General features: G+C 42.7%; 1 protein-coding gene across 1 annotated transcript in view; it reads right to left on the bottom strand.

Annotated features, from left to right (window-relative positions):
* PWWP2B (PWWP domain containing 2B) overlaps window positions 1-17,446 on the bottom strand; it is a 41,301-nt gene that overhangs the window by 12,161 nt on the left and 11,694 nt on the right. Inside the window, exon 3 of the mRNA XM_024215603.1 lies at window positions 10,146-11,802. Within this exon, the coding sequence (XP_024071371.1) occupies window positions 10,164-11,802 (1,639 nt within the window). The 3' untranslated portion in view covers window positions 10,146-10,163. The remainder of the gene's footprint in view (window positions 1-10,145; window positions 11,803-17,446) is intronic.

Here is a 17,446-nt window from a genome sequence, read left to right as displayed (position 1 = left end):
GAAAGGTGCAAAATGAAGGCACATGTTGAAGGTCGAACTATAAATGGCACATTCTAATCTACTTGCTATTGCTGGCTTCGTTTATTTATTTATTTTACACAAACAAAAAACAGGCACCAGATCAAGTCACTCTGGTTTTAGGGATTGATGCAGGCAGGCATTGTCCCTCAACGATATTAGTAATCCTGTCACAATGTCAGTTACGGGCACTTGTGTGGAAAAGACAAAGAAGGGGATTAGGAGACTTGCAAACAGCCATTGCCTAATGAAACACAAATCTTTAAATCATTCTGTTCCAATTCATGCCAAATTAAAAACTGACAATTAAAGAAATCTTGCATCAATGTTAAAAAAAACAGACTACTATCAATGTGCCACGCAAGTAAAAGTGTGGAAATTATCTATGCATTTCTATACTAAACTTCATCCCTTCACAATCAAGTCCCATGTGACAGCACCAGGAGTAGGCTTAACATTTCTATTTTTACTACCACATATCCAAATCTCTTCTCTCCTTGCCCAACAGGTAGCAAGCAAAGTATCCACAGAGTTGGTTCTAGAGTCTTAAAAAACAAACAAACAAAAAACCACCAAAGTTATTTATATTGCTCACTTGTACAGCATTCACTTTGAGGCGTGACTTGACAACAAGTGTTTTTAGTGCAATATTTAAGCAGACACCTGGAAAGTAAGAGGCATAAAAATGAGCATTTGACCCTTACTGGAGGGCATCCACAGATAACAGGACTCCTTTTGGAATGGCCTCATCTCTCTTATTTTCCCAAGGCCACTCAACACAAGTCCCATCTCAAAACATAGTTCTGCAGCAATTTCTGTACCCGGGATCCTATAATCCAGCTCACTTCACTCGCTGCAATCATTACACAAGTGAAAGCAGAAACCCAATTAAATGAGTTTTTTCTCTCCATCTTGCATATCTGGTGTCTGCACTTGGATTTTAATGTAAATGTCTAGAGGAAAGTCTGCAGAAATTTGACGTGTGCAATTTACAGCTGTCACAAAAACTTTGCCAACTGAGTTTATAAATTCCTTGAACTGCAGTCAAACTGATCACCAGAAGCCTCATTAAACAAAACTCTTGGTTACCTGGAGAATGGATATATTTGCCCTCACTCCCTGCTGCAACATTTGCAGGATCTGAGTGACAGTCAGAGTATCAGAACTCAACAGAAGAGTTGTAGAGCATTTTGATTTGAGAATTGATCACATTCTTAAGCATCAAGCTCGTCTGCTGACTCAGTTTACAAACTGCACTGGCCAACTATGCAGTTAATTCCTACTCTGCACTCATTGGCTTGCTCAGCAAGCCATGGTCTCTGACAGCTTCTCCAGCAGACCTTGTCAGCACCCTTATCCAGACCAAACTGGCTAAAGCTCCCAAGGTACAGGAGTCCTTGCACAGCTAGCTGGCCTGTAGTTGACAAACTTTGCTGGCAATGCTTTGCCAGCTCTTTTCTCTGTAGCTTTGCAAGTTCGCCAGCTCCAAATGGTGCCATAATCTGCTTAGTCTGGAGTTAAAACAGCTTGCTGCATATCCTAGGAGCATCATTAAACCTTTCAATTTTATAATCTCCTTCAGCAGCTGAACTTGTAAATTCTTGTAAGCAGATAGCTCCAGTTTGCTAACAGTGCCCCCCTGAGCACTTGGAGCATGCAGCCCACTTGAATATTCTACAGCAGGGGCTCAAAACTTTTCCACAGCATGAGCCACAAGTTAGGAGGGCAGGTGGCCCATAGACAGGACCATCTCAATTTTTGCTATCTCAGAGCCAATGTCCTGTCCATCTGCACACTCTCTCTCTCTCAGCTGGAAACACGAGAGCCAACAAGCACTCTGCAACTAGTCAGCTCTGCAGACCACAGTCTGGAAACCCACAGCACATGGGCAGCCCTGCAATCTCAGACATTTGTAATGTATTTTGAGGCTCTCCCCTGCCTCAAATTTAGCTACATACATATGCTGACTAAACTGTTCACATATGAAGTTTGATGTTTCAGATCAGCTGTTGGAGTTGGTCAGAGAGGAAGCATAGCAGGTTTCAGCCCAGAAAAGGTAAATGTTTCAGAAAGTCATTTCACATGAAAACAGCAAGTATTTTTACCTTAACTACACAGTTATCCTCACCTCCACTGTGATCTCAAGTCACACAGCAGGGCTGTGTATGTCCCTGTCACAGGATGGCTGGCCCTAGTAAGTGAAGTAGGTCCAGGGCCCCTGTCCCAGAACAGGTGCTACCAATTAAGAGGGTGGGGCAGCACCTGGAGGCTTTACAAGGTCAGGGAGAATCGGAAGGAGGAACTGACTAGGAAACTATGTTTGGGAGCAGGGAGAAAGCAGGAGAGCAGCAAGAGGGATTTGCTGGCTGCGCCGCCAAGCCAAAGAGCCAGGGCTGAAATTCGGATCAGCAGCAGAGGGAATTGCCTGCTAGCTGTAAGCGAGAGAGCCAGAGCCAAGGGCCAGAGAAGGCCAAAGGCAGGATAGCTGCTGAGGAGCTTACCCCCTGACATCTCCAGGGCCAGAGAGCTGGATCCAGAGGAAATGTGTGAGGCCCAGGGAGAGCAAGGGACGCTCCCAGCAGAGAGGCTGCAGGGGTTCCCTGGGGAAGACCAGGCTTGCACTCCAGTTGGAAGGGCTGGGGTGGCTGCCTTCGTACAAGGAAAAGAAAGGAGTGCACTGGAGGGGGCATGAAGGACTCTGGAGCTGTATGTTGCATGTGCTGTTTGGACTATGCTAGGGGAATTCTGGACTATGGTATTGGGGCTTGTTTTGTTATGATTTATGCGCACAAGACTTTGGCCATAAATGAACTACACAAGGGCTATATTTATCTTGGGAAGAGGCTTTGGACTATTTCTGGGGTATCTAAAGGAGGGAAACTAAAACAGGTGTGCTACAGAAGGGAGCTTCAGTCACCGTGGCCCTAGGACTGTCCCTCTTCCAGCCCTTTTTCTTAGTCTGCCAGGAATGCAGAGAATATGCACACAAAGCTGGAAAACCTCTTTTGAAAATGAAATTGTAACCCAGTTTTACATTATTAGAACTTACTACATGGAGTCTATGTAATGTGGTTCAATTTTGCTATATATAGATCCAGTTATCACAAAAAAGGTTATATTAAGCGAATAGCAATAGAGTTAACTTACAAAATGCCACAGTAGGTTTTAAAGTTTAGTAGCATCATGGCCATACAAAATATTACCAGTAGAAAGAGATATAGGCGAGAATAAGGTCAAGGTAAGAGCGGTATTTCTTGGTTTGAAATGCCAAAGGAACATCAGTACTATAAAGCCATTTAATGCAGACATTTAGAGGTACTGTATGTGAACGTGTCTTTCTTGCCCCCCCCAAAAGCTCTAGGATACAAGCAAAAAAAAAAAAAAGGTGGTAAGATACGGCTCACGAGACCCACTAAAGTGAGTTGTTTAACAGAGGCATCTGATCAATTTGGAGCAGGATTTTCCTAAATGTGTCCACAGTCAGTGAGCAAGACCCTCACTGCTCTGACCTCTTGCTGCGTACGAGGCCAGAGTTTAGGAGGGGCTCTAAAATCCCCTTTTATAGCTGGGGGCGGTTGCTGTGGCACAGGCATGGAGTACGGCAGCCATAATGCTGCCTCCTGAGGATCCCCTTATACACCCTGGCACAGGTGAGGCAACAGCATATAGTGCTGCTGAGTTTCTGTGCATCACTGAAGGAGATACAGCAGACTTCTAGGGTTGCTCTAACTTAGCCAGGCCCCTGGGGTTGTCTACAGTACGCCAAGGACCTTTCCAGACCCCAGGACCATATGAGTGCCAAGGTAGCTGAGTTTTGATTTCCACACTGCACCTGTAAGAAGCACAAAGAACCTCACCCAATGCTTTTGGGCAGCCTTCTACCACAGAAATTTGCCTAATATGGGCTATATCGTGCACAGGTTTGGCAGTTAACATTTAAAAACAAACCTGGATATGCTAACAAACCCATTTATGGTGTGAAAGCTGTAGAAAGCTCTTGGGGTACTTGGCATTAGGGAGGAGTATAGAAGTGAAGCCATTCTGCTCAGGGAGTTTCAGGTTTATGAAACTTCCAGCCTAAACTCTCTATATTAATCATAAAAGCCAAGCAGAGAGCAAAGAGTGCAAGAAGAATATTTCCTTATGTTTAAGAAACAGTTCACAGCTGTAGACCAGAGCTCAACACATACTGCCTCAGTCACTGCAACTAGAACACGCATCTATATTTGCCTCTCGATCAATCCCAATTCTAGTTTACACTGCTAAAGCTTGCAACATAGGATAACTCCCCTCCATAGACCTCAGTAAATGTTTCTCATGAACGTGTGGTCAGCATGTCAGAACCGCTCAAACAGCATGCATTTTCCACAAAAGCTTTGCACAAAAATGTATACTTTTCACCAAAAAATTCAAGATTTGAAATTTTTTTTTGACTAGCTCTAGCCCATCGTGAATCAGTCAAGGCAGCAAAGAAAAAACACACACACAAAACCTCAGACAGTCTCAAAAGAACACTACTGAAACCAGACTAAAACCAATCTCATCCTCAAATCATGAGTGACTCATAGGTAGGTCAACCCAGATGAGATTTTGATACGAATGTTTGCTATTCCTCACTCTGAACTGTAGAGTTGACCCGAGCAGCCTCTGGCCTTCATGTTTCCAGAGGACTATAGAATTGTAATTCTCACACTCACTTGTTTAGCTGGCCACCCATTTCATAACCCATAGAGTTGATCTCTAAGGCAGCTTGTTCTAAAATTTTTGGCCTCTTCTGGTATATGCTCCTACAATCCTACTGTAGGTGCACTGCTAGACTCGCCAAGTGTCCGGTGTTTGAATCCAAAGCTGAGTGTCTGTAGACCTTGGCAACTAGCAGAGCTGTTTAGATAGAGAGAGTTGGATACCCCGCTATTAGGGGGCCACTGAGCAGAGTACAAGGCAGACTGCGGCTTCCTCCCCTCTTATGGGCTCTGCTACTCTGTTACCCGCTGCTCTACAGTCAGGAGCTGTGCCCCCATGAGCACTGACCCCACTTCCTTTAAAAACAGGCATGAGCTATCAGTGGAGGGGAACTAGGAATAGGTAGGATTCCTCTTCTTCAGGGATAGCTACCCTGCAGCTGGGAGTGTGGCCCCCAGCGTGGGCAGACAGACCCTAGCTAGCATGCTAAAAGACAGCAGTGTAGCTGGGGACAGCACAGGTGGCAGCTCAAGCTAACCGCCTACGTACAACTAGGGGGTCTGCGCTAGTTTTTACACTCAGGTGGCTAGCCTGAGCTACCACCTGTGCTACTCCCAGTTACACTAGTGTTAATATGCTAGCGCATGTCTGTCAACCCGAGCTGGGAAGCACACTCCCAGCTGAAGTGCAGATATACTCTAGGAGAGAATGGGCAAGTCCTAAAATTCAAAATCCCCCTGAATACACTGAGAATGCAGAGAGGAAGGAGGGGCATAGCATCTCCCCTCAAAGACAGTGGGAGGACAGCGCACTTCCTCTTTGCAGCTTCCACTCTTGGGGAGAAGCAGTTAGGCTGAAGCCTTTTCCAGGCAAGAAGCTGAGGACAGAGAAAGGCAGGAAGGGATTTGAATAAGCATCAGAACGTTTGGATGTTATGCCAAATCCAAAAAAATTCAGGTTCTAATATTAAAGTGGTCACACTACCTAAAATTCATTGTAATTCACAAACAGAAGATAGCAGCAAGAAAGAAAGATAATGAGGAGACCCATGTACCACAAGATCTTAAAGAAATATTGGAACTTTTTACTGTGGTGATAAACATGTTGTTTACTGTTCAATGGATCGATATTCCATGAATTTGCTTGATGTGTAAAATCTGAGTTAATAAAGAGAAAGATGCTACATGCATTTGTAAAATTACCTAGATAGAAACATGTTTCATGTAACTTACATATAGGCTGCACCCCTCTCCCTCAATCACTGATCCATCTTCAGTGGTTTGGTTTCTGATGTTAAAGGAAGCCAGTCTTGCTGAAGACCCATTTCCCCATTAATATCTACTATAGGTGATTTCATAAGTGCCTTCCACACTAGTGATGAACTCCTACAAGAGGGCTGGGGGAGAATACAGAATGATTTTCATAAGCCAAGTCAATAAATATAACTGGGTTACATCCTTGGAACCCAATCTGGTTTTGCTCAAATAATCTGAAAGTGTCAGAACCAACAATTTCTGTAAGCTTGCTTAAAAGTAAGCTATGCCAAAAGTAATAGCAGTACAACTTCTACCCCATTTGGGACTTCAGCAAGTGAATACAGGCTTGCCTTTGCTCAAGACAAATCCAGATCCATATTTTGTGTCTTTCACAGAATACAGTTAGAGGTAACCATCTTCCCCCACTTTTCTTCCCACCCTACTGCAAGGAGGTCTGCCTTTGAAAGCAATCCCGACAGAAGCCTTGACTGCATTTTGGCTTCCACCCCCCCATTAAGCACTCCATTTACAACATGACCCTTGCTAAAATGCCCTACACAGGCCTTCAAGCAGGTCTACTGTAAATAGGGATTTAGATTTAAGGTTAAGTATCATCCACTATTCTGACACTCCCATTATTTTCAGAACTTGTCTAACTAATTTACAGTCGCAACTACAAAGACCTTTAATCTTAAAAGCAAAATCAGCAAAGTTGGTCTGAGTTTTAATGCTTACCAAAACAAACATACCACTGAAATAAGAGTCTGTATATTACAAGCATTTAGTTACAGTGCAACAGACATTTATGAAGCCACCAGTTCTCAAACAGCAAGTTATGCTTATATATCAAAGACAGCTGCAAAGAGACATGGGAACATGCTTAGTGGGAGATTTTTTCCTAACTATCTGCTGAATCAAGAGTGTCTTATGAAATTGGATTTTACAGGTTACTACTCTGCCTTGACCTGTTGCCATATTTTTATTAGTGATTTAATGACAAGGTTTTAACTCTCCACCCACAAAGTACATTTTGCAGGGAAAGCAAAAAGTAGGGCTAATTAACCTTGCCAACTGGAAGTTTTGTTTTGTAATAGTTGGTCAAATAATTTATTCAGATATGGTTAGCATTTGATCAGCTCTAGTTTTAAGTGAATCCACATGTATTCAGCTTATTTTGCATTTGTAGACTGTATATTGTGGTCTCCAGTAACTGCCCTACATGTTCTCCACCCCCTATAGGCCAGAAGCCACCCAAGGTATTTGAGAAGGTTAACAGAAGAACACTTCTGACAGGTGAGTGACTGTTTTACTTATTGATCTAGTTTGATCATACCAATTACTTTAATTGTAAACATAAATGTTATGTGCCAAGTATCAGAGAGGTAGCCATGTGTTAGTCTGTATCCACAAAAACAACGAGGAGTCCGGTGGCACCTTAAAGACTAACAGATTTATTTGGGCATAAGCTTTCATGGGTAAAAAACCCCATCTGAAGAAGTGGGGTTTTTTACCCACGAAAGCTTATGCCCAAATAAATCTGTTAGTCTTTAAGGAGCCACCAGACTCCTCGTTATAAATGTTATGTGGTTCTATTGGATTTTGTTGGACTTTCTGTTTGTAAAGAGATCTCCCCTCACTCAACTAGTAATGAGCCCATTTTTGCAATGGCACAAAGTATGTTATTACAAGTATGGCTACGTAAACTTGTTAATTACTGTATCAGAGACATAAAAAATACTGTCACCTCTGAACTTCCTAAAAAAGGACACACTTGGATTTACAACACAAACAAGTTGTTCCTGGCATGACTGATTGCAACAGTAACGGAGCCACTGTGATCTATAGCAAGTAAAAGGAAAAAGTAGTCAGTTACCAAAAACTTCAGTTCTGTCTCATGAAAATTCACAGAAAGCAATGAAACTCTGTCCCACTGAAGGGACAGAAAGCTAGTTTTAGACAAGGTATTCAAATAAGGTATCATCAACAAGTTAATTTTATGATATGCATTAATATGTAAAAGCAAGACACAGTGGGGGAAAAAAGGAGCCCCAAACAAGAAAAATCCAGTGTAGGAGCAGTACAGTGTATTAGTAGACACGTTTGTCACACTGAAGATCCAAGTGATAATGACCTTTGATCTCCTGCCCCTTTCTCTCCTGACAAGTCATCAGATGTGATGGCTGCCTCCTGGTTGGTACAGAATTATGTTATGGCACAGCTAGCAGATAGTTATTGACAACTGTTAGTATTTTCTCATGGAGACGGACAGATAATTTTAGCAGAGGACTGAAAAGGTGAGTCAGATAAGGCACTTGGGTAGGGAGAAGGTAAAGAAAGTTTCCAAGAATGCCTTAAGGCCTTTCTAAGCTCAATTAGAGTTTTTAACCTAGGAGAAGTAAGGAATTTGGCACAATGGTACAAAGAAAAAGGGAGAATTCTGGGTCTCTCTCACATTCAGGTAAATAAGCTGGGCACATTTGATGGAGGATGAAAGAGAACCACCAGTGTTTCTCATTAGTGCAGTTTTTGGAGATTTAACTATCCAGAATAAGTTTGCAAAAGCAAACTGTCAGTGGAATTTCCCTTCATTTTCCTCTAGATCAAACCTGCCTGCCTCAGGATTATACAAACATTTACCATCTTAGTCCCAATAGCTGAAGTCAGCTGAAGTGTGTAGTCAAATATTGCTATAATCATGAGTAAGCGTCCTCATGCTAGAAACTTGGGAAAAAAATATCATTGGCTTGTGTACGCATTTCTTAAACTAGGCAAATGAAGGAAATAAGGGACAAAGTGATGAATCAATACTGAGTTCTATGGGAGCCAGAGCACAAAACTAGAGAGGAAAATTTCTTTTAACAGAATTGTGATTTCGGGGGGGAGGGCGGGGAGTTAGTTTCTATCCTGGTTTAATCATCTTTCACTGAGGTCCCAATCTGTAAGTGTCATGGATGTGGTCATGTTTAGCATGATAGCCATCATCAGCAGGATGCCAAGAGACAAATCTTGATCTTATTCAATATCACCAGGAGTTTTGCCATGGACTTCAATTGGAGCAGGGACAGGGCCTATAAAATGCAAATTGCAATTAAAATAATAAAGCTATTTGAATTTATGCTACATTTTGTAATTTTAAACACTGAAGACTGATCACAACAGACACGCATATTACAACTTAGCAGTGAGAGAAAAAAAGTCTTTCTTCAGTCACATAGGAGAATCAATATTATGCTTTCAGCTGTTCCCAAGAACTGATTACTATGTAGAAGCCCTTCCACCTTCTCTTAGCAGTACCCAGGGTATTGTACTTTTAGGAAGTTGCCACAGAAAAAGGAACCAACTGTTTTGTTCTTAGCTTTAGGACAAATAATGTGATTATTGTAGTTTAAAGTGAGACACATAAAGAAGAGAATATCTTTTGCAGAAGGAAGCAAACCCGAGTGGACTGTCAGACTTCGAGAAGAATGAAGGAGGTAGAGAGAGGGCCATCATGAGCATCTTTGATTATTAAAGCCAGCTGCTTGTACTAATGTCTACGCATGAAGTGTTTTTTCAAGGGACAGCTCACCAAAGCAGCTAAGGGCCTAGGGGCCACTAGGTCTTCAGCCATAGCAGGATGAATTTTAGCACATATAAGTACGGTCAGTCAATAGCCATTACACCTTTGTGAGGTAGGCAAGTATTATTACACCCATCTGTACTTAGATGGCAAAACAAAGACAGTCAAGTCACTTACCTACAATGTTACTGTCCGAGTCAAAACAAGACTGCATGAGTCTGCTTCTCACATACCCACATTTAGAATCCCATGTTATTACATGTCTGTGCCCTCATCTGTCCAGATGGTACAGTAGCTGATCACTAGCATAGCTGGTTGGGAGGTAGCATGTGGCCACCCTGAGCAACAATGCTCCATTCCCCACAGCAATAAATTAGCCCATAGTCCGCTACTATTATTAAGGGGCTGCTTCCTGAGTCTCACTGAAGTCCGTGAGAGCTGCAGGTTCACACCCCTCTGAAAGGTCACTTACACATGGCTTTCTAGACCTCTGAATAAGAAGTTTGAGTTGCCTAAAAGATTAGGGTTAAAGACAAAACAAAGTGAAATAAGAGCAGACATGACAATAAGACAAATGCAAGCTGTACAAGAACGTTCGTACAGGAAGCATCAGTCCAGTATGCACTCACCTGGTACTGGAGGCAAAGTTATGTTTCAAACTGTGTTAAGAGATCTCTTATTTCTGGGGTCAGATGCTCTACTGCCTTTGCAGCTTCTGTAATAGCTTTCCGATACATCCCTTTCTTCTTACGATTAAATCTCAGTTTGAAAGATTCAGAGAAAGGAGAGAGTTTTGAAACAGATAAGAATGAGGTTGTTGGAGAACCAAACCATGATACTTTAGCTTCTCGCCAGGAAGGTTCTCCATTTTCCTTCTGGCTAAGGTTTATGTCAAGAACACGTGCCGGCCACCATGGGAAACCATGAATTTTACCCCAAACAATATCCCCCACTGAAACAGTTCTTCCATCTTCAGTGACACATTTAGAGACACTCTGTGTATGTAGTCTAACTGTTAATGGTGGCACAATTTTACGCTCATCTTTTGAAGATGAAGAGACAGACGCATCATCACCAGGTAAAAAGTCACACATTTCTGGTGATGTTACTTCTGAACTAGAGGATTTGGATTCATCTAGACTGTCATTGCTACACACTGATAAACTAGAAGAATCTGCCTTCCTTTTACGATAATTCATAAGAAAAGCCAAGTTATCATGTCCATCTTTACCTTGGGGAAATCTTTTGAAGTCATCATCTTCACCTGAACTCCCTGAAGACATCTCTGCTAAACTTCTATCTGCAGATTCATCAGTGTAAAATGCAGCAGGATTGGACTCCCTGCTACTCTGAAGGACATTTATCTCATCAATAAGTTCTGCTTTATAAATGGAAACACTCTGACCATCATTTATTCGATGAGGTTTCAGTCTGATTTTGGGAGGTGGAACATCTGCACTGGAATGCACAGGCCTAGTTAATTTCAGTTTTGGAATGGAAGCAAGTTGGCTGCTTGCCGACTTATCCATAAAACATTTGGTTTCCTGATATCGTTCAGAGTCTCTGTTCTCCTCTTGGTCCTCCCCTCCATTCTGCAATATCCGCTGTGGACAAAATGGTTTAACCGAGCCATGAATCCGGGAGGGAATTTTCACAACTTCGCCTTTACCTTGTGGCGTGCTGTAGGATATTTTTATAACTGGCGTTCGATGCACTAATTCCCCAGAAAATTTGTCTTCCTCCCTCTTTTCTCTTTTATTCCTTTTCTCCACATAATCAGAATCACTGTGCTTTTTTTGCTCCTTGTCCTGAATACTTAGCTTCCTCCTTGTTTTAGCATTTTGCCTGGCTTTGTTCGCTTCCTCTGGGTTCAGAGTGTTTTTACATTTTTCACAGAGCACTTGCCTGGGCCTCAGTCTAATAGTGCTCATGATGAGCCTTCCTGGGTCTCTATTTCGTGACAACCGTCTTTTTGTCCTCTTTATAGTCCTTGGTGGTGGCTGAGGAACCCATTGGTTATATGTGTGTCTTAACCATAAGGGAGGAGGAAAAGGAGCTCCCTCAAAATAGGGAGGGTAAGGAGGAACATTGCCTGGTGATGGAGGTGGCAAAAGAGGAGGAACCTGTTCATCATTGTTTCCTTTGGGAGGTTTTTCACTAGAAAACCGTGACTCAGTCTCACCCTTCACAGGCTGTCTGTCTTCAGGAACCCAGTTAGTGCAAGCATCAGCAGGAGGTTCCTCTTGCTTTGGCAACGAAGGTGGTGGAAGACAGAACAACCCAGACCTATAGCAGTGTGGGAAAAAAAAAATACACAAATCAGAACGGTTTGAAAGAGGTTTCTTTGACAAAAATTAAACATTACAAAAAATGCCATTTTCTGAAAGAATATTTGCCCAATGCACTAAGAAGTCAACATTTTCCCTTCATTTTGAAACAGCAGCTAATTTTATCCTGTTAAGTGCCATCTCAAAACATATAGAGTGTATAAGCTGGGGAGGGTTTCTCCCTCACAACCCTGGGTTTAGCAGGCCAGCTTAAACCCCTAGGGGGGAGGGATAGCTCAGTGGTTTGAGCATTGGCCTGCTAAACCCAGGGTTGTGAGTTCAATCCTCGAGAGGGCCACTTAGGGATCTGGGGCAAAAATCACTACTTGGTCCTGCTAGTGAAGGCAGGGGGCTGGACTCGATGACCTTTCAAGGTGCCTTCCAGTTCTATGAGATAGGTATATCTCAATATATATATTATAATCTACTTTTTGGGTGGAAAGTCCAACGTGACCTCTGCACTGAATTCTCAGCCTTACCTTTCTCTGCAGAACAGCAACAAAGGATTAATGGGAGACAGATTTTCTATGAACACATGAGTCTGACAAAATGACTCTTTGCAATATGAAATTCTACTTTGTGCTTAGGTTTTATTAAGCCAGGAGAGCATTATGTTCCACTGACCTATTAATGCCCAGTCTGTTCTTGACAGACTGAGGAATAAGTAAATTGCAAGTTTTGTAAAATAGTCACTTCTTTTAAAAAGAAAAAAAAAAAAAAAGGGGGCCATCATGAGGTTCCATGTTTATTGTCTCAGTGGTTCCATATATGAAACGACATGTATTCCTTTAACAAGGAATACAATAGTTTTTCTGTGGGCCTGAAAACTCAAGAGCCACGCTGTGTTCTTTCTGGATCAAATTTCAGCAGCAAGACATCCCAGACACAAAATTTTGTTTTTAAATAACTCCAATTCAACCCTTTTCTCCAATATTTTGACTCCAACAAGAAATATAGCATGAAACGTGTAGCCATATTTTTAAGCTCTAAACTTCACCATGTACTTTGAGACAAGCCAGGTCTTGCCATAAATACTGGAACTCGGGGTGCTGCCACACCTCCTGGCTTAAAGTGGTTTCCATCATAGAGAGGGCTGACAGTTTGGTTCAATGGCTCTCAGCACCACTGGGACTTGGGGGAAGATTTCCTATTGGACTTTATATTAAAAGATCAGTTTTAGCAGCAATGACCTTCTTTAAAACCACAGTCCTTTACTAATAGAAAGGCCTTCCATTCTTACGTGATTGGAAGCAGGCAACATTCTCCTTGTAATGGTGATCATCCTCTCTAACAAAGACCTAGATGAGCTATTTTTATCCTATCCAGGGCCAGCTCCAGGCACCAGCTTGGCAAGCAGGTGCTTGGGGCGGCCACTCCGGAGCGGGGCGGCAGGTCCAGCTATTCGGCGGACGGTCCCTCCTTTCCGCTGGGAGCGATGGACCTCCTGCCAAATTGCCGCCGCAGGTCGCGATCATGATCGCGGCTTTTTTTTTTGGGGGGGGGCTGCTTGGGGCGGCCAAAACCCTGGAGCCGGCCGTGATCCTATGAGTTTCTACATGACATTTGTCATATCCCACAATTCTCTCTTATCAAGACATAGCTACACTGTCTCTCCCCACCCAAGACATCCAGACTTCTCCTTATCCGCTTTCCCCTTCTTTTGTCCCACATCCTCCTCAGCTTTCAGGTTATTATATAAAACTAACCCATCAAATAGCAATTAGAGTGGTCAGTGTAGTACAGTCCCCATATACTTGGCTGACATACCTGAAACATTTTAATTTTCACGTTCATTGGGAGCAATATGATCTGCAACAAGCTATTGTTACTACACCCTTTCTTTGTGTCTGAAAATAAAGGGCTGGGGTTCTTTTCTTTTTTAAGAAGTGAAAGTTTCAGCTTGGTAAAGGGAGGTACTTTTGAGTTACAATTTCTAAAATAAAATAAAGAAAGGCTTGCTGTCTTGTGCTTGGGTTTTTCCAAAGTAGTTTTCTACCTCTGGGCAGAAACACAATGGAAAGTTTCAGTAGAAAAGAAGTTTTCAGGTAGCTTTGGGGGAAGGGATAGCTCAGTGGTTTGAGCATTGGCCTACTAAACCCAGGGTTGAGAGTTCAATCCTTGAGGGGGCCACTTAGGGATCTGGGGCAAAATGAGTAGTTGGTCCTGCTAGTGAAGGCAGGGGGCTGGACTCAATGACCTTTCAGGGTCCCTTCCAGTTCTATGAGATAGGTGTATCTCCATAAGAACAGCCTGTTACAGTGCAAGGCTCAACATACAGTTACTAGAGCATGCACTGTCAAGCAAGTGTTCTAACTTCATAAATAAATAAATGTTAAATGTTTTACAAATTAAGCTCTGAGAAACTAACAAAAAACGGAAGGTAGAGCATGTTCCACAGGCCGCTTTACCTTCAGATTATATAATCTTCTCTCTAGTGCTCTCTTTCCTTCCTGCTACCTTCAGTGATCAACTCCTGCATAAAGAGGGGGAGGCAGGTGCCAACATGGGCCAGCAGAAAGAGGCTTTGGCATCCCCAGCTCAGAGAATAATTGAGAAGTACGGAAACTCCCTCAACCTCATGTCCAATCCCTTCCAGACAGCAGCACAAAGAACCTAAGGGGATAGGAGTATAGTTAGCTGCGAGGAGTTGGAATAGGCAAGCTGACTGAGTCAGTTTGACTGCACGTGCTGCTGATCACCCAGGAGCATCTCCTGCTTTGCCTCCAGTAGGTGCCTTCAGACCTGACTGGTAAGGCTGCTGTATTTCTTTCTCAGCACCATATCCCCAGGGTGGAACTTTTCGCTGGAAGGGTAAAGCTCACACTCTCACTGCAGATCTTTTTAGGCTACTGCTGTTTCAGATGACAGCTGCACACCAAAGTAATGAAACACTTCTTCCTAGAGGAGCATTAGTGGAGGTCGCATACAATCAGATATTAAAGAAGAGAGATGGTGGCTTTCTTCCCAAGACTGGAATAGCCTTATAAACTCACTGACACTCCCCCCACTTCCTAACACAAACCAGCATGCACACACTCCTCCAATTTATTATGGTAACTGTACACTGGTTTCAGTTTTGTTTTTGCAGACATTGTTAATTACAGGCCAAACCCTTCTTACCTGATTTGTGAGAGAAAACCCACCAGGGAAAAAAGAAATTGCTTCCATAAGTCACGAAAGCAGGAATTGGCCCTTAATTTTGGCACCGACTCATCGCTATTCTTTGTTCTTTAAGAGTTCAAATAATTTAGTAACTGGATGACTATAAAGTTTTAATTTGCCTTTTCTAGAAAGAACATTTCCTTTCCATTTACTTGCAGAGAGATTATGACATCTTGACCATTTTTATATTTAGATACCTTGTCTAGGTGACATTTACTTTCCAAATTAGAAGAAAATTAGCTTAGTCTACAGGAAAAAGGACTAAACTGCCTGCAAAATATAATTTAAAACTAAGCTATTTTGTTTTGAGAGCTTTACGAAAAAAGAAAAGTCAAACCTGAGAATTAAAAGTTTTAAAGTGACAGACTCTGCTAACATATTTGCTATAAAGCAACCATAAGTTGCGCATCGAACCTGAGGTATTAGTGGAGCTTATAATGGAAACCAATATAGTGCTATTATTCATACAGCTTTGGTCGGAACTGTGTGATACTTTATTTATTCAGTTAAGTGGAACGGTTCTGGCTTGACCAAATAAAACTATGCAATGGAGGAATTTTCCTCTATTCCACTCCATTAGAAGATAAATTCTGTTTACCTTACTCTTACAAGTAGGCCCAAGGGTTTAAACAGAACTACCAGAGTCATTAAAGCAAGCAAGTTCAGGCCTTGTCGATTCTCTAAAGGCTTGATCCTACTAGCCTAACTCACATGAGCAATCCCACTGAAATCACCAGAATACGTATGAGTAAATTTACTATGATCCAGTCCTTTATAAGGTCAGTGACTTTGCTATGGCATGTTTTGCAAGAGTAATGAAGTTTTAGTAGACCAAGGCCTAGCACTCGAGTATTAAACTTCTCCTGAGAAGTGGGACAACAACAGTTTCTGGGGAGAATCATCAGAATTGTGGATTACAATTAGTAAATTTGGCACTGATTAGATGAGCCTCAGTACCCTAATCTGCATCCCAAAGTTGACAATCATAGTAAAGTAAAAAACATTTAAAAAAGAGTAATTAAGATCTATAAAAGTGCTAATGGTAAAGGTCAGCCAGCTATAGCAGATGGAGACTGATATACGGCCAGATTGCAATGCCGGAGAGTGAGTGCACGTAATTAACCCAACCCAAAGGTCCCTGATTTGAGAAAGTTTAGTGAAGTCACTGAACTAGTATGAATGAATGGGGGTCTGCCTGGGCTTACCCTCTGTGCTTTAACCATTCCTTAAACCAATCAAGGGATAGCTCTGCAATAAGGGTTGAGCTGACAATTAGTTAACATTTATATTGTTGTAGTGCCCAGAAGGCTCAACCAGGCGGGGGCCTCACTGCGCTAGGCTCTATACAAAACTGTAGTAAAGTGATAGTCCCTAATGTCAGCTCTGTGCAATCTAGAAGTAGTCACATTGCTGCCATATGACCAGCCCCCACGCAGCAGTTCAATCCTTTGACTGGCTGAGGTCCAGCCCTGCCCAGCCTCAAATAATGCTGGTGGTTTGGGAGAAACTACAAGCCTCTGACTGAGGGACTGCCCAGGCTGTTAATTACTCAGATTTGCAATTCAGGGGCTATTTTAGATCCCTGGTTGCTCCAGCATTCTCGGGTAGCAGCTGCCGTGGCCCAGACAGCTTTTTGGGAAAGGGTTTGTATGTAGCGAGGTTCATAGTTGTCCCCGGCTGTGTCACACTGAGATTAGAGTATTGGCGATGCACTCTCTGCAAGGCTACACAAAGCCTTGGGAAACTTAAGGTGGGGTAGCACCACAGTCTACCTTGGCTTTCAGGTTTGTTTCCAGATGGAAGTTTAAATTGATCATTTTGGTTTTGAATCTGCCTACATAAAGCTGCCACCACAATCATAATTGCATTGAAATGAGCTAAGTACAGACTGGCAACATCTTTCTAGTCTACTGACTGAGTTTATTCCCATCCCAAAGATTTGTTTGAGGATTATAGCACAAAACAAAGCAAGTGAAAGTTGAACTCTTTATATCTTAAATAACTTCAGATTGGTGGTGAAGGCAATGGCAGTGAAATAGAGGCCCTCAAGAGAAGACAATTTTCTCTATTTACTCCTGGGGGAATTCTGCACTACTGCATATGTGCAGAATTCATGTGCCATGCATTTCCCTCCCCGCTTCCCTGCAGAAAATACATTCCCCTGGAAAGGTGCTGCAGTTATGCCTGTCTCCCACTAGGGGCCACTGTGGCACCAGAACAGAGAGCAGCCACTACTGGGCCAGCCCCAGCTGCTGACCGATTGAGAGAGGCTAGGGGTCAGCTAGAGAATGCATGGTGGAAGCTCCCTAACAATCCCTCCCTGCCCAAAAAACACCCTGTTCCATACTTCTCCCACCACCCACACTCAACAACCCTCCAAGTTCATCCCCAGGCTCCTCCCCACCAAGAACTTCCCTCTCCCTCAGCTCCTCTGTTACTCC

Source organism: Terrapene carolina, unplaced genomic scaffold (assembly GCF_002925995.2).
Source record: "Terrapene carolina triunguis isolate 2854851 unplaced genomic scaffold, T_m_triunguis-2.0 Scaffold95, whole genome shotgun sequence".
NCBI classification, from domain to species: Eukaryota; Metazoa; Chordata; order Testudines; family Emydidae; genus Terrapene; species Terrapene triunguis.
Note: the sequence above shows the minus strand (reverse complement) of the source record. Positions and strands in the feature narration are given on the sequence as shown.